Here is a 25,700-nt window from a genome sequence, read left to right as displayed (position 1 = left end):
AATTCCATTCATTGTTAAGAAAAATCCTTGAATTAAAGTTTACTTTCTGGGACTTCCCTGGTGGCGCAGTGGTTAAGAATCCGCCTGCCAATGCAGGGGACATGGGTTCCATCCCTGCTCCAGGAAGATCCAACATGCCGTGGAGCCACTAAGCCCATGCACCACAAAGCCCATGCCTGCGCTTGAGAGCCTGTGAGCCACAACTACTGAAGGCCGCGCACCTAGAGCCCGTGCTCTGCAACAAGAGAAGTCACCACAATGATAAGCCTGCGCACAACAAAGAGTAGTTCCTGCTCACCGCAACTAGAAAAAGCCTGTGCGCAGCAACGAAAACTCAATGCAGCCAAAAATAAATACATAAATTTTAAAAAATTTACCGTCTGACCTCAGTAGAACCAGTACTTATTTTTTCTTTTTATAGGAAATGTATCATAAAGTGCTATGTTTCTACTTAAATATAATCTGAAATATTTGGTATAAATTTCAAGGTAAAATATAATGGCATCACTTTCATTAGGGACTTTCATTAAAATTATCATATGGGTTTCTGGAAGGTGTGGAGGAAAGCAGTTATAAATTCAAATTAATGTATACTGATAGAAATGGGTATTTTAAATTCTGCATTGGTAGTCTTTAACCTTCACCAGAGTAATTTTCACTAACCAGATGTTTAAATAAAAATTAATATCTCAAAAAAATCAAAGAAAAACTTAGAAAAGATTGAAAATTAGAAAAACTTAGAAAACTTAGAAAAAACTGTAAAAACTTAGAAAAGATTGAAAATTAATATATTAACTGTCCTACTGAGTGAGAAAAGGTAGAGCTAATTCAAAGAAAATAAAAGGAAGGAAAGAGCAGAAACAATGAAAACAAAGAAATGCTGGAGGATGAGAAAACAGCTCTAACAGGAATCAGAGTGAACCAAGACAAAAATTGCAAGAGGAAAAAATAGTCACCTTTTCCACCTTGGGGATGTTTTTTTCCCCCAAGGAGATTCTCAAACCTTGGGAGATTTTATGCAAGTAGATGACTATAAAATGCATTTTTAAATTCTAGGAACTTACCTCTCTACACAGGTTTTATTTAGGGGACTAGTAAAATTATGGCTCTTCTCCCAAGATCTTTCCAAGGCTGGCTCATTATTACTCAGGTACCTCAAATGTCATCTCCTCAGAGATCTTCCTTGCCCACCAAATTCTAGGGTATATATACCCTCACACATTTTCTAACAAATCAATCTGTTTTATTTTTTAAGTGCTAGCACTTATCACTATCTGAAATTATTTTGTGCAGTTATTTGGTTAGTTGTTTACCGAGCCATTTCCACTCCACTAGAACAAAAGCTCCCTGAAAGCAAATACCTTGACTTTTCTTATAAACATATGCTAAAGCCTGGCTCATAATAGGTTTTCAAGAAACTTTTTTTTTTTTTTTTTTTTTTTTTTGCTGTACGCGGGCCTCTCACTGTTGTGGCCTCTCCCGTTGCGGAGCACAGGCTCTGGACGCGCAGGCTCAGCGGCCATGGCTCACGGGCCTAGCCGCTCCGCGGCATGTGGGATCTTCCCAGACCGGGGTACGAACGCGTGTACCCTGCATCGGCAGGCGGCCTCTCAACCACTGCGCCACCAGGGAAGCCCGATTCAAGAAACTTTTATTCAATGAATAAACAGCTGAACAGTGAGGACTGGGAAGTATGTGAAATTCATTCAACAAACATTTCTTGAGGTCTTATTACAATGTAAGGCTCTGTTCTAGGTAATGGAGCTACAGTAGTAAACAAAACAGAACAAAAATATCTGCCTTCATGTTACGGCAGAAAAAGAAAGTTATAGGATTCAAGTTATGCCACTGAGTAATACCAACTGAGATAATTATTTTTAAAGGTCTAAAGAAAATGTAGACTGATTAGAAGAAATTAAACATACATATGTATGTATGTGTGTGTGTATGTATGTATGTATGTATGTGTGTATGTATGTATGTGTGGTTAAGAATCATTTAATTGTTGCCAACATCACAGATCAAACTGGGGCTACTTTGTAATAAAGGCGCCTGACTGAATTCTAAGCCTACTCATAGGTTTCTGGCAAATAATCAACAGAGATTTTTGTCTAGCTTCAAAATGCAGAATTCACATACCTTCAAATTATCTGGATTCCTATGCCATTTTACATTCATCTGCACAAATGCAGTAGAATTTTCCATAATCTCATCATAAACAATAGTACAATGCGATAAGGAGAAAGACAACAACTACATATGATAGTTATTTTACCTGAGATAAAATATGCCCCCAAACTGTTTCCAGCACTGCCATAAATGAATTAGTGCAGCTTCTTGACTTATATAATCTAATTTGGTGAACACAGAAATCTTGTAAACAAAGTAACTCTCAGAATTGTGACAGGTGAGGAACCCTGGCAAATTATCCATCATTTTGTGTTTCTTATCATTGATGTCTCTATTAGCATAGGGAAATATTACACAGCACATTCCACAAATACAGTATCATAAAATGATTATGAAGTACTTGATTGGACTTTTGAAAATGAGATTCTTCAACATCTTCAAATTTCACAAAAACAAATGATCATACTTGTATGTATCTCAAATGCACTGCTGATCTTCCATTTCCTAACTCCTTTAAAAATTCAGAGTTCAGACCTGACAGTTTCATTACACTCCATAAAATCACTAAATATGTTCTCTTCTCCACTCAGTTTCTTTCATTTCTTACATCCCCATATCCACGGTGCCATGCTCAAGACCTCACTCAGCTTGCAGGATAGATTAACCAGGCAGTTTTCTTTTGTCATTCTTTAGTGAAAATGCTTTTAATGCCTGGTTTCAGTTAACAGTGTCACCAGGGGGTGAGTAGACAATTGATAAAAGCAATTGCCTGAATATGTGCCAATTGTTCAACTTCTAGCATTCTGAACAGAGATATGTAGAGCTATTGAACATTTTAAGTGTATTCTGAACTTAAATATTCAGTACTACTAATATTTACATTACTTCTTGAATAACAAAGAAACATATGCTTGAAACATATGTTTTGGATAAGATGGCTACCACTGCGCCACCAGGGAAGCCCTGGATAAGATGGCTACCACCAAACGGCAGATTAAAGTTGACAATGACTGTAAATAATGCCATACCATGTAGATTTTTAAATTATTCTTACAAGTAGGCTATGATGATACATGGAAATATTTATACAAAATGTTACATTAAACAGTAACACAGAAAAGTACTATAATGAAAACGTCACTGATTAAAGCTATAACCATGCCTAGTATATACATTAATGAAGACTAGAAAAATCTAGAAAAACGTAATTAAAATTTAATGCTCCCTGTATTCCCTAATAAATAATTAAAAATATACAGTGGCTTGGAGAAGTTATGGAAGAAGACAGACAACATTTAAGAGGCTCAAATATAAAATTATTTCCTTAGAGAAAGAAAGAATTTTCAAAAAAAGCAAGATAGCAGAAAAAGACGTCTCTGGAGTAAGGAAAGAAAGAGAAGGACCAAGGTGCATAGACAGATATCAGAAATCAGCAAGCCTGACATAAACACCTCTAAACAAACAGGGCATACAGCCTGGGAAAAGTTAGAGCTAAGGAAACCTGAGTTATCATTTAGTCCAATGTAGATTTATTTTTTTAAAAGTAAAATAAGAGATTATTGGTGTTATTGAAAAAGTTATTTCATTTTATAAAACCATTCAAACAACTGTTCTCTTATGGAAAACTCCCAGTGTAGTGGACTTAAAACTTAATTTATATCAGCTAACCACTTAAATGAGGCAAATTCAAATGAGCATTTACAATAAAAAATATAGGACTTAGGTACCACCTTGGAATCTGTACTACATAAAAGTGCCAAAATTAATTTATTTATACTTCGTTATACAAAAAATTGACTTTATTCAAATGTCAGGGCATAATCGTTTATTAATAATATTTGCATATATTATAAAGGAAACACAATGAGTGAACAATTTTTAAAAAACATAAACACCTACGTATAAATTGTACCTTGTCATTTAATTTTCAATCGCTACTAATCATTGCTAAATATAACTTTGAAAATATTCTTTTGCATTTCAAAAATACAAAATTCCTTGGCCATGTACTTCAATTTTACTGAATTGTTGTTAAAGTTCTTTACATGTAAAACGAGAATAGGAAAAAGAGCAATCTTTCATATGACCCATGGCACCAATAAAGTGTATTAGATGAGAAAATGTGCACTAGATGAAAAGGAATACTTCTTAGAATCACTCTGAAATTTTCAAAACAATATGTACATATTTAGGTCTATTTCCAGGGGGTAAGGAGTCTGGTGTTTTTCCCCTAACCTGAATCCCATGGAAATAATCAGTTTTCTAATGTAATTACTCATAAATTCCTAAGATGGCCATCAGAAAAACCATGCTATTATTTATTGTTCCAGAAAGTACCACTACTTTAAATCCTAAAGGATTTAGTAAAAGATATAAGGTTAGTGTTAATATTCTATATATAATCTCTAAAGGCAACAACAGAAAAAAAAAGCCAAATTATTATAAGTAATTTGTTCTGTGGAGGTAACAAAAATTTAACTTTTGAATTTAGGAAATCATTTTAAAGTTTGTTTCTACTGTTAAACTCTAACAGTTTAAATTGTTTATTCTGAGGGATATATACCTATGAAACATTAAGGATATATTAATTTCTAAAAATGTTCACCTGTATTTTTATAAAAATAACCTACAAAACCAAATATAATCATTGAAAAAAATAAAGAGGAAAATGTTTACGGACAGCATCAATTTGTGTATATAATTTAATTTTTTCCTCTGTACGTCGAAGGACACACAACTTGCATTCCTCACTGTACATTAAGACTGACACTAAGTTAGGTCTGAGGAGAACAAAGCAAGTACCTCACAGCTCTATTTCTGAAACTCAGTAGAGGGTTTAGCAGACAGAACAAGAAATCAACCCAGAAATCAAAAACATATATACTTGCTTTCCAGTATTTACAGATGTATTATCTTGGCTATCGTATTAGTTTGCTAGGGCTGCCATAACACAGTACCAAGTCTGGGGAACTTGAACAAAAATTTGTTTTCTCATAGTTCTGGAGGTTAAAAGTTCAAAATTGCTTCCTCCTGAGGCCCCTCTCCTAAGCGTGTAAATGGCTGTATTTTTCCTGTGTTTTCACATGGTCCTTCCCTCTATGTGTGTCTGTGTCCTAAAATCCTCTTATTATAAGAACACCTGAACAAAACTGTCTGGAATGTCTAATCCTTTTCCCCCTTCCTTATCCAACTGCTTCTTCATGCTTGGTCTAGGGTACCAACTTAAAGAGGTTTAGAGTAATAATAAAAGGGAAAATCCTATGGGCCTTGTACCCTTAAATAATAGTTAACATACCTTTAGCAATGTAGTTTCCCAATCTGTGGTTGAAAGCCTTCAAATTAACTCAATACTCATGGGGTTGCTGTGATGACTAAATGAGTTAACATATGTCAAGTGCTTAGGACAGCAACTGGCATGTTGTAAGCACTATTTATGTATACTAGCTGTTGTTACTGTAAGCACTGTATGTGTAGCTCTTAGTATTACTATTTTTATCAGTGCAGATCTGCTGCTGTAAGAATTTGCCCTGTAGCTTAGGAGAAATGGACTAATTTACACAAAACAGAGAGAACACACACAGGACACAATATTTATGAAATTTCTCCTGAACTGGTGCTGGACACCTGCCTGCCTCTTACTTCCCCTATTTTCCTGTACTGCCCACCCTATAGCTTTCCAGCTATCCATCTGCTTTATTCCTTTCAATCTAGTGTTGCATAGTCAATACTTTCATCTTCATTTCCTGGTCTGTGATTTATTTACTATTCTCTAGCACGATATTTGATTCACACTTGACTTTGCTGACATTTTCCTATGAGGAACAATTTCCTTCTTCAAGAAATACTACCCATCCTTCAAGATGCTGACACCCTAAAGCAGAGTTAGATTATTCCTGTATTAGAGCCCACAGCACTTTGTACATCGTTCTATAATAACATTTAGCACGTGATTGTGTTCACTTGTTTGCATGTTGTCAGCTCCACTACATGAGCCCTTCTTGACTTCAGTCTATTTATTTTAATACGCAGTTACAGAGACTACAGAAGTTAAACAAATGTTTGCTGAATTAACTACTGTCCAGTCTCTGAATAGCTCCTAAATCTTTTCCTCTGGCTCTGAGAACAGGGCTAGCTGACAGAACTTTCTGTGATGATGGAAGTGTTCTATCTTGGTGCTGGTAAGAGCCTCTAGCTATATTTGGCTATATATGGTCTGTATATGTACACAAGTGCTACTGAGCATTTGGAATGTGACTAGTAAGAATGAAGAACTAATCTTCTTTAATCTTCTTTGATCTTATTCAATTAGTTTAAATAGCCACATGTAGTTAATGGCTACCATATTAGGGTATATCTCTAGATTCCCCAAGCTCCAAAATTATATTTCCAACTAATTTCTGTATTTATTTACCTTGATAAACTGCAGGCGCCCAACCTTATTATGTCTAAATTTGAACTCATTATCTGATTTTCCTAAGAAATTAAGCTGGGAAATTCATTTCATAAACAAGTCTGAATTATTTAAACATCAACGGGATATTAAACTGACTTCACTATAAGAATTTTCAATCATGCTTCGTACTTCACTAGATCCTGTTAATCTGTAGATGAGCTGGCTGATGTAATATATTTCAGCTGAAGTCTAAATAGAGATTAATAATTGTAAATAAAAGGACAACTATCAAACTAATGAATTTGAGTTTAGTTTTTAGTCCTATGAAAGAAAATCACTTTCAGACTCAGCTAAGAATACATGCTTGATACCAGCATACAAACAATTGAGATCTGTCAACCATCTACTCATTTATTTATTTGACAAATAATTAATAAGCAAATACTATATGTTAGGTACTTTTTGCAGAGTTGAGGACGTAAGGATGAATCAGTAAGGGAGATAGTTACAGCCAATTACAATGCTAAGTTAGAATACAAGGTATAATTTGTGATAACTAGAAAATACTTAAAAAAATTTTTTTTCTTTTAGGCTCATTTGCCTTCACAATTTCTTTTTAGAAATAAAAGTACTATAACAGAAAAAATATGAATTTGTAATCAGGCAATTCTATATTGAAACTCTACTCTATTGCTTAATAAATGTGTGATTTTTAGACAAATTTACCTCCATGAGCTTTAGTGTCTTTTCTGAAATACAGTGTTTTTGAAGGATTAAGGGAAACACTATATATAAAATGCCAGCACAGTGCCTAACATACAGTAGACCCTCAAAAATAATATTTCCTTTAAATCCAGTACAAAGGGAATCCTAATTAATAATGTAGACTGTGGAATACTTCATTTACTGACAATGGTAGAAAAGTGATGTAATATCCCCCCCCACCAAAAATATATATAGACAATATACGTACACATGTGACATTCAGTTGTTTGTGTGCACATCACGCCATGCCTTTGTGTGTACATATGTGACTAAGGATTTGCATCTTCACCTACTTCGGAATGGCTTATGAAAAGATCTGTCCTTCATTCTCTTACTAATCCTACTAAAAAGGGTTATACCTGCACAAGTGCACCCTGTATTCCATTGAAGATTTATGTGAGGGTTGGCAACAATTAAATCTTTAGTTTCTAAAGCCAGTCCTGCTAAAAGGTCATATTTACATTTTTCTATTTTAAATAAAATGAAATTATGTTTAAAGAAAATTATATAGACTTCGCAATAATTAACATATCACTGTCACTTCAAATTTCTATTCTTTTGGGTTTGCATGTCCATATATCTTTAATCATTCTATTGTTCTTTAAAAACTGACATTCAAAATAAATTCAGTGTGTCAAGGGGATGATTACAACATCACCAGCTAAAACCTGTGTTTTTTACTTTACTGTTAACAAAGCATTTGCACACTTATTTATTTTGTTGATCTTAGGATTGAGTTAAAAATGTGAATTCACTGTTCATATAGATTATACTCAAATGATATCATATACCACCTGAACATGAACACTCCCAGTATGAAAATGAACTAATTTATCTTTTTAATAAAAATTACTGCTTTATGTTTTTTGTTGTTGTTGTTGTTTTTTGCGGTACCGGGCCTCTCACTGTTGTGGCCTCTCCCGTTGCGGAGCACAGGCTCCGGACCCGCAGGCTCAGCGGCCATGGCTCACGGGCCTAGCCGCTCCGCGGCATGTGGGATCCTCCAGACTGGGGCACAAACCCGCGTCCCCTACATCGGCAGGAGGACTCTCAACCACTGCGCCACCAGGGAAGCCACACTGCTTTATGTTTAAAAAGCAAAACAAAAAGTTTATATGCTGACAGTCTCCTCACAGAAGAGTAAGTTTTCTTACATAAACTGCATCGGTATTTTGAAATCAATTCATTATGCTCATTAAAACTCAAACACACAAGTTTTTATATTGAGATTTAGAATTAAAGTAATGAGAAATACTCAGACTAAATGTCTTACAACCTGATAGGATCAAGTAAAAAAGAGTTGCTTAAATAATTCTAAGTTTCAAAAGTATTATGACGAAAAAGTCATACGGATGACAAATACTATTAGGTTATTTTAAACTATGCAATAAATTATTCTAATAATAAGTGTCTATGTATGAAATAGTATCATTTCAAATATATTAACAAATTAACTAAAATGTATACTGAGAACACTGTTTAAAAATGAATGCTAGGGGCTTCCCCTGTGTGCAGTGGTTAAGAATCCTCCTGCCAATGCAGGGGACACAGGTTCAAGCCCTGGTCTGGGAAGGTCCCACATGCCGCAGAGCAACTGAGTCCACGTGCCCCAACTACTGAAGCCCGCGCGCCTAGAGCCCATGCTCTGCAACTAGAGAAGCCACCGCAATGAGAAGCCCGCACACCCGCAATGAAGAGTAGCCCCCCACCTCCGCCACAACTAGAGAAAGCCCAAGTGCAGTAACAAAGATCCAATGCAGCCAAAAATAAATAATAATTTTTTTTTAAAAAAAAGAAAAGAATGCTAATTAGTGCCTGAAAAGACTTATTTTCTTTCCAGTGTCTTACAATAGCCTGTCATAGCTTTCCTTTTTCCTAATGTACCTTCTAAAATTTCCACATTTATATTTACTGACAATGGTAGAAAGGACTGATCATTCTTAAATAATCTCTGAAATTCTACAGTCAAATTATAAAGACTTTAGACTAGTAAAAAAAAGAAGTTATACAATCTCCATAATTAGCCAGACTCATCAAGAAAAAAAGGGAGAAGACGCAAATCAACAAAATTAGAAATGAAGAAGGAGAAGTAACAACGGACACTGCAGAAATACAAAGGATCATGAGAGATTACTACAAGCAACTACTATGCCAATAAAACGGATAACCTGGAAGAAATGGACAAATTCTTAGAAAAGCACAACCTTCCTAGACTGAACCAGGAAGAAATGGAAAATATAAACAGACCAATCACAAGCACTGAAATTCAGACTGTGATTAAAAATCTTCCAACAAACAAAAGCCCAGGACCAGATGGCTACACGGGCGAATTTTATCAAACATTTAGAGAGGAGCTAACGCCTATCCTTCTCAAACTCTTCCAAAATATAGCAGAGGGAGGAACACTCCCAAACTCATTCTACGAGGCCACCATCACCCTGATACCAAGACCAGACAAGGATGTCACAAAGAAAGAAAACTACAGGCCAATATCACTGATGAACACAGATGCAAAAATCCTCAACAAAATACTAGCAAACAGAATCCAACAGCACATTAAAAGGATCATACACCATGATCAAGTGGGGTTTATCCCAGGAATGCAAGGATTCTTCAAAATACGCACATCAATCAGTGTGATGCACCATATTAACAAATTGAAGGAGAAAAACCGTATGATCATCTCAACAGATACAGAAAAAGCTTTTGACAAAATTCAACACCCATTTATGATAAAAACCCGGCAGAAAGTAGGCATAGAGGGAACTTACCTCAACATAATAATGGCCATATATCACAAACCCACAGCCAACATTGTCCTCAATGGTGAAAAACTGAAACCATTTCCACTAAGATCAGGAACAAGACTAGGTTGCCCACTCTCATCACTATTATTCAACATTGTTTTGGAAGTTTTAGCCACAGCAATCAGAGAAGAAAAAGAAATAAAAAGAATAAAAATCGGAAAAGAAGAAGTAAAGCTGTCACTGTTTGCAGATGACATGATAATTTACATAGAGAATCCTAAAGATGCTACCAGAAAACTACTAGACCTAATCAATGAATTCGGTAAAGCAGCAGGATACAAAATTAGTGCACAGAAATCTCTTGCATTCCTATACACTAATGATGAAAAACCTGAAAGAGAAATTACGGAAACACTTCCATTTTCCATTGCAACAAAAACAATAAAATACCTAAGAATAAACCTACTTAAGGAAACAAAAGACCTGAATGCAGAAAACTATAAGACACTGCTGAAAGAAATTAAAGATGATACAAACAGATGGAGAGATATACCATATGCTTGGACTGGAAGAATCAACACTGTGAAAATGACTATACTACCCAAAGTAATCTACAGATTCAATGCAATCCCTATCAAACTACCAATGGCATTTTTCACAGAACTAGAACAAAAAATTTCACAATATGTATGGAAACACAAAAGACCCCGAATAGCCAAAGCAATCTTGAGAACGAAAAACAGAGATGGAGGAATCAGGCTCCCTGACTTCAGACTATACTACAATGCTATAGTAATGAAGACAGTATGGTACTGGCACAAAAACAGAAATATAGATCAATAGAACAGGATAGAAAGCCCAGAGATAAACCCACACACATATGGTTACCTTATTTTTGATAAAGGAGGCAAGAATATACAATGTAGAAAAGACAGCCTCTTCAATAAGTGGTGCTGGGAAAACTGGACAGCTACATGTGAAAGAATGAAATTAGAACACTCCCTAAAACCATACATAAAAATAAACTTAAAATGGATTAAAGACCTAAATATAAGGCCAGAAACTATCAAACTCTTAGAGGAAAACATAGGCAGAACACTCTATGACATAAATCACAGCAAGATCCTTTTTGACCCACCTCCTAGAGAAATGGAAATAAAAACAAAAATAAACAAATGGGACCTAATGAAACTTCAAAGCTTTTGCACAGCAAAGGAAACCATAAACAAGACGAAAAGACAACCCTCAGAATGGGAGAAAATATTTGCAGATGAAGCAACTGGCACAGGATTAATCTCCAAAATTTACAAGCAGCTCATGCAGCTCAATATCAAAAAAACAAACAACCCAATCCAAAAATGGGCAGAAGACCTAAATAGACATTTCTCCAAAAAAGATATACAGATTGCCAACAAACACATGAAAGAATGCTCAACATCATTAATCATTAGAGAAACGCAAATCAAAACTACAATGAGGTATCACCTCATACCAGTCAGAATGGCCATCATCAAAAAATCTAGAAACAATAAATGCTGGAGAAGGTGTGGAGAAAAGGGAACACTCTTGCACTGTTGGTGGGAACATAAAATGATACAGCCACTATGGAGAACAGTATGGAGGTTCCTTAAAAAACTAAAAACAGAACTACCATATGACCCAGCAATCCCACTACTGGGCATATACCCTGAGAAAACCATAATTCAAAAAGAGTCATGTACCGCAATGTTCACTGCAGCTCTATTTACAATAGCCAGGACATGGAAACAACCTAAGTGTCCATCAACAGATGAATGGATAAAGAATATGTGGCACATGTATACAATGGAATATTACTCAGCCATAAAAAGAAACAAAATTGAGTTATTTGTAGTGAGGTGGATGGAGCTAGTGTCTGTCATACAGAGTGAAATAAGTCAGAAAGAGAAAAACAAATACCGTATGCTAACACATATATATGGAATCTAAAAAAAAAAAAAAAAAAAAGAAGGTCATGAAGAACCTAGGGGTAAGACAGGAATAAAGACGCAGACCTACTAGAGAATGGACTTGAGGACATGGTGGGGGGAAGGCTAAACTGGGACAAAGTGAGAGAGTGGCATGGACATATATACACTACCAAATGTAAAATCGAAAGCTAGTGGGAAGCAGCCACATAGCACAGGGAGATCAGCTCAGTGGTTTGTGACCACCTAGAGGGGTGGGATAGGGAGGGTGGGAGGGAGGGAGACGCAAGACGGAAGAGATATGGGGATATATATATATATATATATCTATAGCTGCTTCACTTTGTTATAAAGCAGAAACTAACACACCATTGTAAAGCAATTATACTCCAATAAAGATGTTACAAAAATAAATAAAAATAAAATAGCAAAATAAATAAATAAAAATTAAAAAATAACTCCATAAATTTTAACTTTCTGGTAAAATGTTAAAATACACATCTTAGCAATAAATGTAAGCAATAAGCTAAAATAGCTTCATTTATATATAATTTACCCATTTAAAATATTGATGTTCTAATAGTTTTTTTGTTTTTTTAATTTTATTGAAGTATAGTTGATTTACAATGTTGTGTTAATTTCTGCTGTATAGCAAAATGACTCAGTTATACATATATATTTTTTCATATTCTTTTCCATTATGGTTTATCATAAGATATTAAATATAGTTCCCTGTGCTATACTATAGGACCTTGTTGTTTTTCCATCCTATACATACTTGTTTGCGTCAGCTAATCCCAATCCTTCCCTCTCCCACCCTTTTTCCCCCTTGGCAACCACAAGTCTGTTCTCTGTATCTGTAAGTCTGTTTCTGTTTTGTAGATATGTTCGTTTGTGTTGTATTTTAGATTCCACATATAAGTGATATGTTCAGTCATAAACATGCTTATCAGTAAAGCCACTTCCAAAATCTTAGCACTTATTCTTTCTCGAAACCTCTTTAATTTCCTCATTCAATTACTGCTACTACCGCTACCAAAGGCTGCTGTAAGAGTCAACAGTTTCTTCTCCAAGTATTCCAATGTGTTGCATTCACCAAATACTGAGGGAATCTTTATTGTCAAATTGGCCCTCAGACTGTCCTTCGCTTAATAAGTCAACCTTTAAAACTCCATTCAAAGTAGAATCTTAGAGCATTTTATAGCTATCTTGGGTGAAAACACAGATAGAGGTGGGATGTTAAAGGTACTATCGATTATCAGTATATTCATCAATACCTACCTCAAACCTTGTTTCCAATCAAATTAGCCAATGTATAATAATAAGCTTCCTGTTGAAAGGAATTTATCAGGTCACTGTAACAACTAAATCAACAAAGAGCTGTGGTAGCAACTGCTTCTGGATCATACAATGTCAGTCAACAAGTTGGAATTTTAATAGTATGCTGCTTCCAAATACATTTCATTTTAAAGCCACAGTTTTAGTAATTTTATTTATTTTAGCTCTCTGATCTTGGAGTATGTCAGTATATTTATAGCTTATAAATACTATATGCAGATAAATATGCAAGGAAGTAGACAGTGTCACTATGCAAACAATTTATCATATATTTAGAAATGTTTTAATTTTGAAATTGATTCTATAAATTTAGCCAATTTATCAAAGACTGACAAGTCTTATAACAATAATTTATTTCTAGATTACCAGCAATCACATTTATAATATATAAACACATCTAAAATATGGAGATGGGTTTTAAGATATTTTTTAATGAGATATAATCCATACACTATAAAATTTACCCTTTAAACAGTACAATTCAGTGGTTTCTAGTATACACACAGATCTGTACAACTATCACCAAAGTAAATTTTGATCCAAAGTAAAGATGATCCAAAATCTTGGAAACAGAATGGAGAAATACAAGAAACGTTTCACAAGGACCTAGAAGAACTAAAGAGCAAACAAGCAATGATGAACACCACAATAAATGAAATCAAAACTTCTCTGGAAGGATTCAACAGCACAATAACTGAGGCAGAAGAACGGATAAGAGACCTGGAAGATAAAATAGTGGAAATAACTACTACAGAGCAGAATAAAGAAAGAAGAATGAAAAGAATTGAGGATAGTCTCAGAGACCTCTGGGACAACATAAAACACACCAACATTCGAATTATAGGGGGTCCCAGAAAAAGAGAAAAAGAAAGGGACTGAGAAAATATTTGAAGAGATTACAGTTGAAAAGTTCTCTAATATGGGAAAGGAAATAGTTAATCAAGTCCAGCAGGTGCAGAGAGTCCCATACAGGATAAATCCAAGGAGAAACACGCCAAGACACATATTAATAAAACTATCAACAATTAAATACAAAGAAAAAATATTAAAAGCAGCAAGAGAAAAACAACAAATAACATACAAAGGAATCCCCATAAGGTTAACAGCTGATCTTTCAGCAGAAACTTTGCAAGCCAGAAGGGAGTGGCAGGACATATTTAAAGTGATGAAAGGGCAAAACCTAAAACCAAGATTACTTTACACAGCAAGGATCTCATTCAGATTTGACGAAGAAATTAAAACCTTTATACACAAGCAGAAGTTAAGAGAATTCAGCACCACCAAACCAGCTTTACAACAAATGCTAAAGTGAGAGAGTGGCATGGACTTATATATACTACCAAATGTAAAATAGCTAGTGGGAAGCAGCCGCATAGCACAGGGAGATCAGCTCGGTGCTTTGTGACCACCTAGAAGGGTGGCATAGGGAGGGTAGGAGGGAGATGCAAGAGGGAGGAGATATGGGGATATATGTATATGTATAGCTGACTCATTTTGTTATAAAGCAGAAACTAACACACCATTGTAAAGCAATTATACTACAATAAAGATGTTAAAAAAAAAAAGCACTTACTAATGTGCCAGTTAAGTTTACCAACTGTTTTAGTTTTAAAATGCCAATTTCTATATTACATAGGTATACAGACCATTAGGTGGTCAATTATGTTTACAGACACATATAAGACACTGGAATTGATGTTTACTAATTAAATAATAGGCATTTTATTCAGATATTCCCCAAGAGGAAAGTATATTTATTTTTGTTCACACAGGAGGTATGTGGATATTTCCTCTAAAATTCAACTAGTATACATACCTATCATGATAATAGATAAAATGAAACAGACAATTCCAAATGATTTGACTGTAGAGCAACTGCCAACAATATACTGCCTGTGGAAGTGTAAACTGGTACAGCCTCTTTGGAAACCTTTTTCTTTGCCATCAGTGGGGTGGGAAAAAATAATCTTACCCTAGAGGGAGGCAGCAGCTATTTGGGGAAAATAATAGCCCTCCACAATAAGGGAAGACAGAAGTAGTAGTAAAAGTTTGGTGTTTGAGGGAATATGAGGAGAGTTCAATTGTATTTGAGGTATTCTGAGATGTATAAGTAGAGATAAACAACAACAAAAAGTAATAGTTACTATTTGAACATATATATTCCCTATGATCCATGCACTCCATTATTAGGTATATACCCAAAAGAAAAGCATGCACATGTATAAAAGTAGTGTACAAGAATGTTTTGAAGAACTACTTGTGATAATCAAAAACTGGAAACAACCCAAGTTTCCATCAATAGTAAACTGAACCTACCTAAGGAGACAAAAGACCTGTATGCAGAAAATTATAAGACACTGATGAAAGAAATTAAAGATGATACAAATAGATGGAGAGATATACCATGTTCTTGGATTGGAAGAATCAACATTGTGAAAATGACTCTACTACCCAAAGTAATCTACAGATTCAATGCAATCCCTATCAAACTACCACTGGCATTTTTCACAGAACTAGAACAAAAAAATCACAATTTGTATGGAAACACAAAAGACCCCAAATAGCCAAAGCAATCTTGAGAACGAAAAACGGAGCTGGAGGAATCAGGCTCCCTGACTTCAGACTATACTACAAAGCTACAGTAATCAAGACAGTATGGTACTGGCACAAAAACAAAGATAGATCAATGGAACAGGATAGAAAGCCCAGAGATAAACCCACGCACATATGGTTACCTTATCTTTGATAAAGGAGGCAGGAATGTACAGTGGAGAAAGGACAGCCTCTTCAATAAGTGGTGCTGGGAAAACTGGACAGCTACATGTAAAAGTATGAGATTAGATCACTCCCTAACACCATACACAAAAATAAGCTCAAAATGGATTAAAGACCTAAATGTAAGGCCAGAAACTATCAAACTCTTAGAGGAAAACATAGGCAGAACACTCTATGACATAAATCACAGCAAGATCCTTTTTGACCCACCTCCTAGAGAAATGGAAATAAAAACAAAAATAAACAAATGGGACCTAATGAAACTTCAAAGCTTTTGCACAGCAAAGGAAACCGTAAACAAGACCAAAAGACAACCCTCAGAATGGGAGAAAATATTTGCAGATGAAGCAACTGACAAAGGATTAATTTCCAAAATTTACAAGCAGCTCATGCAGCTCAATAACAAAAAAACAAACAACCCAATCCAAAAATGGGCAGAAGACCTAAATAGACATTTCTCCAAAGAAGACATACAGACTGCCAACAAACACATGAAAGAATGCTCAACATCATGAATCATTAGAGAAATGCAAATCAAAACTACAATGAGATATCATCTCACACCAGTCAAAATGGCCATCATCAAAAAATCTAGAAACAACAAATGCTGGAGAAAAGGGAACACTCTTGCACTGCTGGTGGGAATGTGAATTGGTACAGCCACTATGGAGGACAGTATGGAGGTTCCTTAAAAACCTACAAATAGAACTACCATATGACCCAGCAATCCCACTACTGGGCATATACCCTGAGAAAACCATAATTCAAAAAGAGTCATGTACCAAAATGTTCACTGCAGCTCTATTTACAATAGTCTGGAGATGGAAACAACCTAAGTGCCCATCATCGGATGAATGGATAAAGAAGATGTGGCACATATATACAATGGAATATTACTCAGCCATAAAAAGAAACGAAATTGAGCTATTTGTAATGAGGTGGATAGACCTAGAGTCTGTCATACAGAGTGAAGTAAGTCAGAAAGAGAAAGACAAATACTGTATGCTAACACATATATATGGAATTTAAGAAAAAAAATGTCATGAAGAACCTAGGGGTAAGACAGGAATAAAGACACAGACCTACTAGAGAATGGACTTGAGGATATGGGGAGGGGGAAGGGTAAGCTGTGACAAAGCAAGAGAGAGGCATGGACATATATACACTACCAAACGTAAGGTAGATAGCTAGTGGGAAGCAGCCGCATAGCACAGGGAGATCAACCCGGTGCTTTGTGACCGCCTGGAGGGGTGGGATAGGGAGGGTGGGAGGGAGGGAGACGCAAGAGGGAAGAGATATGGGAACATATGTATATGTATAACTGATTCACTTTGTTATAAAGCAGAAACTAACACACAGTTATAAAGCAATTATACCCCAATAAAGATGTTAAAAAAAAAAAGTAAATTGAAGCGATTAAGGTATATTCATAGAATGGAATATTATGCAGCAAATACTATGTTACAGGTGGTAACATGGATAAATCTCATGCATATAATATTGAACAAAATAATATATACAGTATAATTCTATTTATGTAAAATTCAAATCAGGCAAAACTTATCCTTGGTTTGGGGAGGAAAAAAGGGATACTGTTTGGGAGAGAGGGGTTACTTCTTGGGAAGGGTTGCAAGGGTAATCCTTCCCAAGAAGTGTCTTGGAGGTGCTGGTAAAGTTCTATTTCTTGACCTGAGGGTGGTTACAGTGGCTATGTTCACTTTATTTTTTTAATTGGGCTGCACAGAAATGATTTGCGCACTTTTCTGACATATGTTCGTTTAAATAAAGACATTCTAAAATCTTAAAACAGTTTGGATAAAGCAAAATTTCCACCTCTTGCCAACAAATCTCTCTTTCCTGAAAAGAAGAACCACTGTTAATAAATGCGTATGTATGTGTCCAGAGCTTTTCTTCCTGTGATATATGTGTATATGTACACTTGGAACTGCGTGTTTTTTTTTCTTTTTTCAACTGTTAGTTTTTAAATTGAAAAAGTAATAAATCCATAAGATTAAAAAATATTCATACGGTACAAAAGGTTGTATAGTAAAATGTAAACTTTTTCTGGGGTCAGTCCCTGCTTATAATTTCTTGTATAACTTTCTGTCATGTGTTTACATGTGTGTGCATATTTGTCTGATTTTCAAAATGTTCTTTTCTGAAAAATCACACAAATGTATTTCAGGACTTTGAATTCTGGGCATTCTATCTGGTGATAAGAAGATATATAACAGTACTTTGAATATATAATGACCATGGTTTATTACTGAAAGGGAAATGTTACGAGAGCTGAAAAAGCAGAATTCAACTTCTATTTCTATAAACATCTGCATAATTTTTGACAAAAAAAAATCTTGCTTTGTATTAAGCTAATGTAAGAACATAGAAAAGATCATGGGAAAAATCATTTTTGTAAGACGCCTCCTTTTCATTTAGTATCTCCTATTACAGAAGTTTATAATCAGATTCACTTTAAAGAATTTTCAGTATTCCATGGATAATTTTCAGTTGAATGCATTTCCTTATTTATTCAGTGCTGCTTCGAAGTTATTCTTTATTTCCTCCTCACTTCAGCCCAAATTACATTTCTTATAAGTCAACAATTTCTACAGGATTCTGGGGCACAGGATTTGACAAACTACAAAGTCACTTAACTAGAGAATTAGGAATTATTCTAACTGTAGAATATCTAGAAGTTAATTTAATAGAAAATCAATTATTTTTAGACCAGGATCCATCAAAATTCCATGACCATTATGTTTCATTTCCTTAAGATGTTGTTCCCTTTACAGTCTGGTGATTCTGTCTTTCACAACAGGTTTAAGTGTGTGTGTATATATATACACTTACATGTATTTCATTAAAATACTGTAAAATATTTAATGTTTTAAGTTATAGAAACAGCTAGGTGGCAATACCTTGCAAGGCTGCAGAAAGGTTTTCCAGGAGGTGGCATATGCCCTAAATTGGTATCCAGTATATGGTGCTGTTTCTTTCATAGCCAGGACTCGCGAGTCCAGGTCGAAGAATCAAGGGGTGGAAATGGGAGGGGGTACCACTCTCTAGTAATATAAGAGATTATTATCCTGCAAGGTTGCTAGATATTAAAGCAACATAAACTGTGTTTCTATTTACCAACAACAGGACATGAAATTTCACACACATGCACACAATTTCTAATAGCTTAGATATACCAACTTCAAGGACTGAAAGACTCAATATTATAAAGATGTCAATTCTCTCCTAACTTGATCTATAGATGCAAAGTACTCCAAATCCAAATCTCAGCAGGCTGTGTATGTGTATATTGATAAGCTAATTCTAAAATTTATATGTAAATGCAAAGGCCAAGAATATCAAGACACTCTCAAAGAAAACAAAGTGAGATGGTTTGCCCTACTAGATACCAAGACTCCATTTAAAGTATTGGTGTATTCCTGGCACAGGAATAATCAAACAGATCAATGGAATAGAATTAATAATCCAGAAACAATTCCACAAATATATGGTCACTTAACTTATGGCATAAAGATCACTGTAAAGTGATAGGAAAATGATAGTCACTTCAATAAATGGTGTGAGATAATTCAATATACGTATGGAAAAATAATCAAATTGAACCCATGCTTGACACAATTCACAGAAATCAACTCCAGTGGATTTCTGAATAAAATGTTCAAAGCAAAACTATACTTTTTAGAAGATAATATAGGAAAATATTTTCATTGCCTCAGTGTAGGAAAGAATTAAACAAAAAATAATACACTAACTCTAGATAAAAAGAACTGATAAATTTGACCACATTACAATTAAGAATTGTTCATCAAAAGACACTAAAGAGTGTGGTTACAAGGATAAGAAAAAGCATTCACCACATTGGTGACTAACAAAAGGTTTATATCCAGAATATATATCAAGAGTTTTGACAAATCAAAAAGAGAAAACAGTATCAAACTAGAAACTGTCCAAATGTCCACCAAGAATAGAAGAGATAAATGAATATACTGTTGTATATCCATACATGGAATCCTATACAACAATGAAAAGAACAAATTTCAGCAACATCCAATAAGAATGAATCTTAAAAACAATGTCGTACAAACCCAGCAAGACACAAAAGAACAGTTACAGTAAAGATTACTTTAGTTAAAGATCAAGAATAGGCAAATCTAAACAATTATTGCTTAGTGATGTATGCATAGATAAAACTATAAAGAAAAGTCTGGAAGTAATCCCCATAGAAGTAAGGATGGTGGTAACCTCCAACTAGAGAGGGTATTGTGATGTAGAAGGAACACACAGGGGATTTCTAGGGTGTTGGCAGTATTCTACCTTAGTCTGGCTGGCAGTTATAAGATTTATGCCCTTTAATCATGTGCTATATTATATATTTGTTTTATGTACTTTTCTATATATACAGGTTATAGCTTACAATTTAAACAGGTTTTGAAAACAGTAAGCTGAGGAGATGTTCCATGTTTTCTTACATTCTGTATTTGTCTATTTGGCATCTTTTCAACACAGGGCCAATTATTTTAACCATATTTTCTTATTTTCTGTGTTCTTGATGCTTTGGCATTGATGGCTGAGCTGGCTGGGGAGAGACTGCCTGTCCCAGGGCTAACCAATTCTTCGAGGTAGTAAAGAGCTCAGCCAGGAGCACACCTCTCATATGCAAACCAACCAATTTCAAGTCTACAGCTCCAACTAACCCCCTTACTGAACTCTTACACACCAAGCCAATATTTCCGCTGCCCTAAACCGTCCCACGGCCAAGTAACAGGAAACTAAAGACCACCTGTATAGCCCCAAATCTGCCAGAATTATTTTTTTTTATTTTCTTAAAATTGAGATATAATTGGGCTTCCCTGGTGGCACAGTGGTTGAGAATCTGCCTGCTAATGCAGGGAACACGGGTTCGAGCCCTGGTCTGGGAAGATCCCACATGCCGCGGAGCAGCTAGGCCCGTGAGCCACAACTGCTGAGCCTGTGCTCTGCAACAAGAGGCTGCGATAGTGAAGAGGCCTGCGCACCACGATGAAGAGTGGCCCCCGCTTGCCGCTACTAGAGAAAGCCCTCGCACAGAAATGAAGACCCAACACAGCCAAAAATAAATATAAAAATAAATAAATAAATAGATTACTATTAAAATTGAGATATAACAGATAGAACATTATATTAGTTTTAAGTGTACAACGTAATGATTTGATATATGAATATATCACAAAATAATTACCACAGTAAGTTTAGTCAACACCTACCACCACACATAGTTACAAGTTTTTTCTTGTGATGACAACTTTTAAGATCCACTCTCTCAGCAACTTTCAAATACAATACAGTGTTGTTAACTATAGTCACCTTGCTGTGTATTACATTCCTAGGACTTATTTATCTTATAACTGGATGTTTGTACCTTTTGGCCATCTTCACCCATTTTGCCCACCCCCCCATAACCACCCACCTCTGGCAACTACCAATTTGTTCTCTGTATCTATAAGTTCATTTTAAAAAATATTCCATACATAAATGAGACCATACAGTAATTGTCTTTCTCTGTCTGACATTTCACTCAGCATAATGCCCTCAAGGTACATCCACGTTGTGGCAAATGGTAAGATTTTCTTCTTTTTCATGACTGAATAATATTCCATCGTGTGTATGCATACACATATACACATACATATACATATACACATACATATACATATACACACACACCACAACTTCTTTATCTTTTCATCCACTGACGGATACATAGGTTGTTTCCATGTCTTCACTACTGTAACTAATGCTGCAACAAACACAACACAATAATGCTGCAACACAAAAATGTAGATACATTTTTTCCAGACAGTGATTTCACTTCCTTCAGATAAATACCAAGAAATAAAATTGCAGGATCGTATAGTAGTTCTATTTTTAATTTTTTGAGGAATCTCCATACTGTTTTCCATAGTGCCTGCACCAATTTATCCATACCTTCCTACCAACAGTATACAAGGGTTCCCTTTTCTCCATATCCTAGTCAATACTTGTTATTTCTTGCCTGCCACAATTATTAAATAGCCAATCCTAAGCTACTTACTCTACACTGTTGTGCCTTTCCTGAGAAAACACCAATTTAATGGCTTTGGCCTAGGCTTTCCTCTTGTTCCTGCTTCTGCCTCCTGACCAAAACCTGATGTTTCCCTTGTGGCCCAGCATGGCATGGTGTGCTCCCTTCTTTCAGGAAATGTAAGTAATTTGCCTTCAATGGCATTCGTCTCTCTATGTCATTACTTTTGCCTTCAATGGCATTAGTCTATGTCATTACTCAGTCACCTCCATAAATCAAAATCAAGCAGGTACAAGTGAGAAAATAATTATAGAGTTATAAAATAATAATTAAAAAATTAATGAAATGGAGAAGATTCTGATAAAGAAGCTAGATAGGCACTGAGTTTTGAAAGATCTTAGCCAAAAGTTTAAATGCATTCAATATTTTTGGAAGGTAAATGAGTAAAAATTAGAGAAGGTAAAGTTAAATTAGGAAAGTACTGAATCACACAAGAAACCAAAATACCTGAACTTTTCTTTTGATGGTAGCAATAGTGAATACAGCTGGGAGCATTCCACTTGTGCTTAAAGTTCAAATTCCCTAAAGCATATGTGGGGGTTCTAACAGGGCAGCACAAGCACTCATAAACGCTTTACCTGCTCTATCAGGAAAGGATACAATCTCAAATCGAGGACATGCTTGAGAATGCGAAATGGTATAGCCACTCTGGAAAACAGTTTGTTAGTTTCTTATAAAGCTAAACAGAGTCTTACCAAACAATCTAGCACTGATGTTCCTAGATATTTCTCCAATTGAGTTGAAAACTTACGTCTATCCAAAAACCTACACATAAATGTTTAGAGCAGCTTTATTTATAATCACCAAAAACTAGAAACAATCAAGCTGTCCTTTAACAGGTGAATGAATAAACCAGGACATTCAAACAATGAAGTATTATACAATAGCAAAAAGGAGCTATTGAAATAGCCACAAGAAGAAATTTTCCAGACCATATTGCTAAGTGAAAGAAGTTGGTCTAAAAAAGCTACATACTGTAAGAATCAGATTATAAGATATTCTGGAAAAAGACAAAAATTATAGGGACAGTAAAAATACCAGTGGTTGCCAAAGTTTCAGGGGTGGGGAGTGAGGGAGGGATAATAGAGCACAGTGGAGTTTTAAGGCAGTTAAACTGTTCTGTATAATACTGTAATAGTGATATACAGCATTACACATTTGTCAAAACCCATAGAACTGTACAATACCAAGAATGAACCCTGATGTAAACCATGGAACTTAATAATAATGTATCAATAATGGTTTATTAATTGTAACAAATGTACCTATTAAGATGTTAATAATAGGGGAAACTGTGTGGAAGAGGCATATGAGAAAAACACTCTGCTCAATTTTTCTGTAAACCTAAAACGCTCTAAAAATAAAGTGTATTAATAGGAAAAAGGGGAATGAAATTCTTCAAACACAAAAAATAGTTCAGGTGCTGCCAATCAAAATGAATGATAAATGTCTATTATAGCTTCGCGAAAAGCAACACTAGCAGTAATGATATCAGGAGAGATTCCCTCTAGTATAATTCATAAGCCAAAAGACCCGCTATGTATAATGTGACATTGTATAAAATGTTTGCTATAAAAAATTAGAAAATATTAATGAGGAGATAGATAATCTGGATGGCCAACCATAAGAAAATTAATCTGATATCAAGGGATGGAACAGAAATCTCATATTCCCAAGAAATAGAATAATATTTCCAAGAGAGTAAAGACAAGGGACAACCTATCTGTTTTCCTAAATTTTTAACATCATGCATGTACCCGAGAGTTCCTCCTGTCAGGAACTGTCTTTAGCTTGCTTCTTTACTCTGGGCACCAACCAGGTAGTGTCATATCACCAGAGGCAAGCTCTAACTTGGCCATGCTTGGCATACCAGTAAGTTCCTGAGTTAAGACAAAGAGATGCATGTTGTCAGTTGTTATCTACTTACTGTTATCTACTTTTCTTCAGTTCCTTACATTCTACCATAGCTATTGGTCCACTATCTTACACTTATACTTTAGTTTGGATCCATCATAATTATCTATTATCTTACTATAACTCTCTCTGTTGACTTACGTCCTGACTGACACACCTATATAGTTTCTTCAGTCTTTTAAACATTTATTAAGTGCTTCAATTCAAATTTAGCAAATATTTACTGAGCTCCTTCAAGCTCATTTCACCCTCAAAGCTACAGCTACTCTAAGCAGCTATTATTACCTCTATCTTATAGAGAAGCAAACATACACAGAGCAGTTAAATACTTTGTCTTAAGTCACCCAAATCAAATCTAAGTCTATCAACCAAATCCTACGCTCTTTCCACTCATTTTTCTCTCTCCCTATCAAACTACAAGGCACTGTCTTTGCTAGTTAGAATTTAAGGCTTTATTCCACCTCCTGACACCTGATTTTTCAAACCCTAACTAAAAAAAATTAGGTCCTCTAGACCTAGTGACTCTGCCTGATCCTTCAAATCTTGCTCTAGTGTGCTCTTCTATTCCCAGCTCCTTTCTCTATATCCATCTACACAACTACTACTATATGCTAGCCATGGTGCCCTCAAGATTTCAAGAAAAATTCTGCCAATAGAATCTCCTTTTGGGGGAAAAGAGAGAAATAAGTCTTGAGAGGGCACTGTGGTCTTGTTTCAGCCTACTGTCTTCCCTTTAACAGACTATACACTGTAGCAACTATATCAGTGTACTGTAATTGGCTGCTTAATAGATTCTTTCTTGTATTACACTATAAACAACTTGAAGCCAGTGATCTGCCTGAAGCAACAATGATAACTGAAAGCACTCCCAGAGCCTCGAAGTAAATGAATATCTGCCACATCTATTATTTTTAAGGGAGAAAAAATCTTAACGGACTTAAATTTGACTATAAAAAGCAACTTTAGTGAAAAGAGGTTGCTGCTAAAAGCTATCAGAGCACATGTGAAAATCAAAACCAATATATACTTTAGAACACAAGCTAATCACTTGATTTTTCAATAGCCAAGTTAACAAAGTAGCCCCTTATCTTGTAAGCAAATAATAATTGTCTACTATAGACACGAAGTTTGTAAAGTAACAAAATAAGACTGCATTATTTTAGTGTCCCAAGGAAGCAGTATGAGTAATGGAGCAAAAAAGCTTTGTGTGATCTTGAGCCTTTCTGAAACTCATTTTGTTTCATCTGCAATAGGGACAGGATTGCTGAAAGAATTAAATAAGATCATAAAGTTCTTAGTACATGTTTTTTATATAGTGAGAACTCAAATTGTTCTTTCTTCTTATTATTTATTATGTCCTTAATCTTTGTTTCTTCACTTACAATATTAAAATCACTACCATACAGGGTAGTTGTGAGAATTAAGTACATTGCTTGGCACATAACAGGTACTTATGAAAGTCCCTCATTCCCATCCCTTTAGGATTATTGGGGGAATGAGGCAAAATTCAACAAAATAAGATAACTTTATTTATAAAGCCCTGGGTTGGGAGAAAAACACACCACGAATTGTGT

General features: G+C 35.2%; 1 protein-coding gene across 4 annotated transcripts in view; it reads right to left on the bottom strand.

Moving 5' to 3' along the window:
• FNDC3A (fibronectin type III domain containing 3A) overlaps positions 1 to 25,700 on the bottom strand; it is a 161,977-nt gene that overhangs the window by 112,800 nt on the left and 23,477 nt on the right. Inside the window, exon 1 of one of the 4 annotated variants that reach the window (XM_049701042.1) lies at positions 19,013 to 19,108. The exons of the other annotated variants lie outside the window; for them this stretch is intronic. Within the exon in view, the coding sequence (XP_049556999.1) occupies positions 19,013 to 19,093 (81 nt within the window). The 5' untranslated portion in view covers positions 19,094 to 19,108. Of the gene's footprint in view, positions 1 to 19,012; positions 19,109 to 25,700 lie in introns of those variants that run through there. 4 annotated transcript variants of the gene reach the window in all.

The sequence above is a fragment of the Orcinus orca genome, chromosome 18 (assembly GCF_937001465.1).
Source record: "Orcinus orca chromosome 18, mOrcOrc1.1, whole genome shotgun sequence".
NCBI classification, from domain to species: Eukaryota; Metazoa; Chordata; class Mammalia; order Artiodactyla; family Delphinidae; genus Orcinus; species Orcinus orca.
The sequence above is the reverse complement of the archived record's forward strand: the minus strand, read 5'-3'. Positions and strand labels throughout refer to the sequence as shown.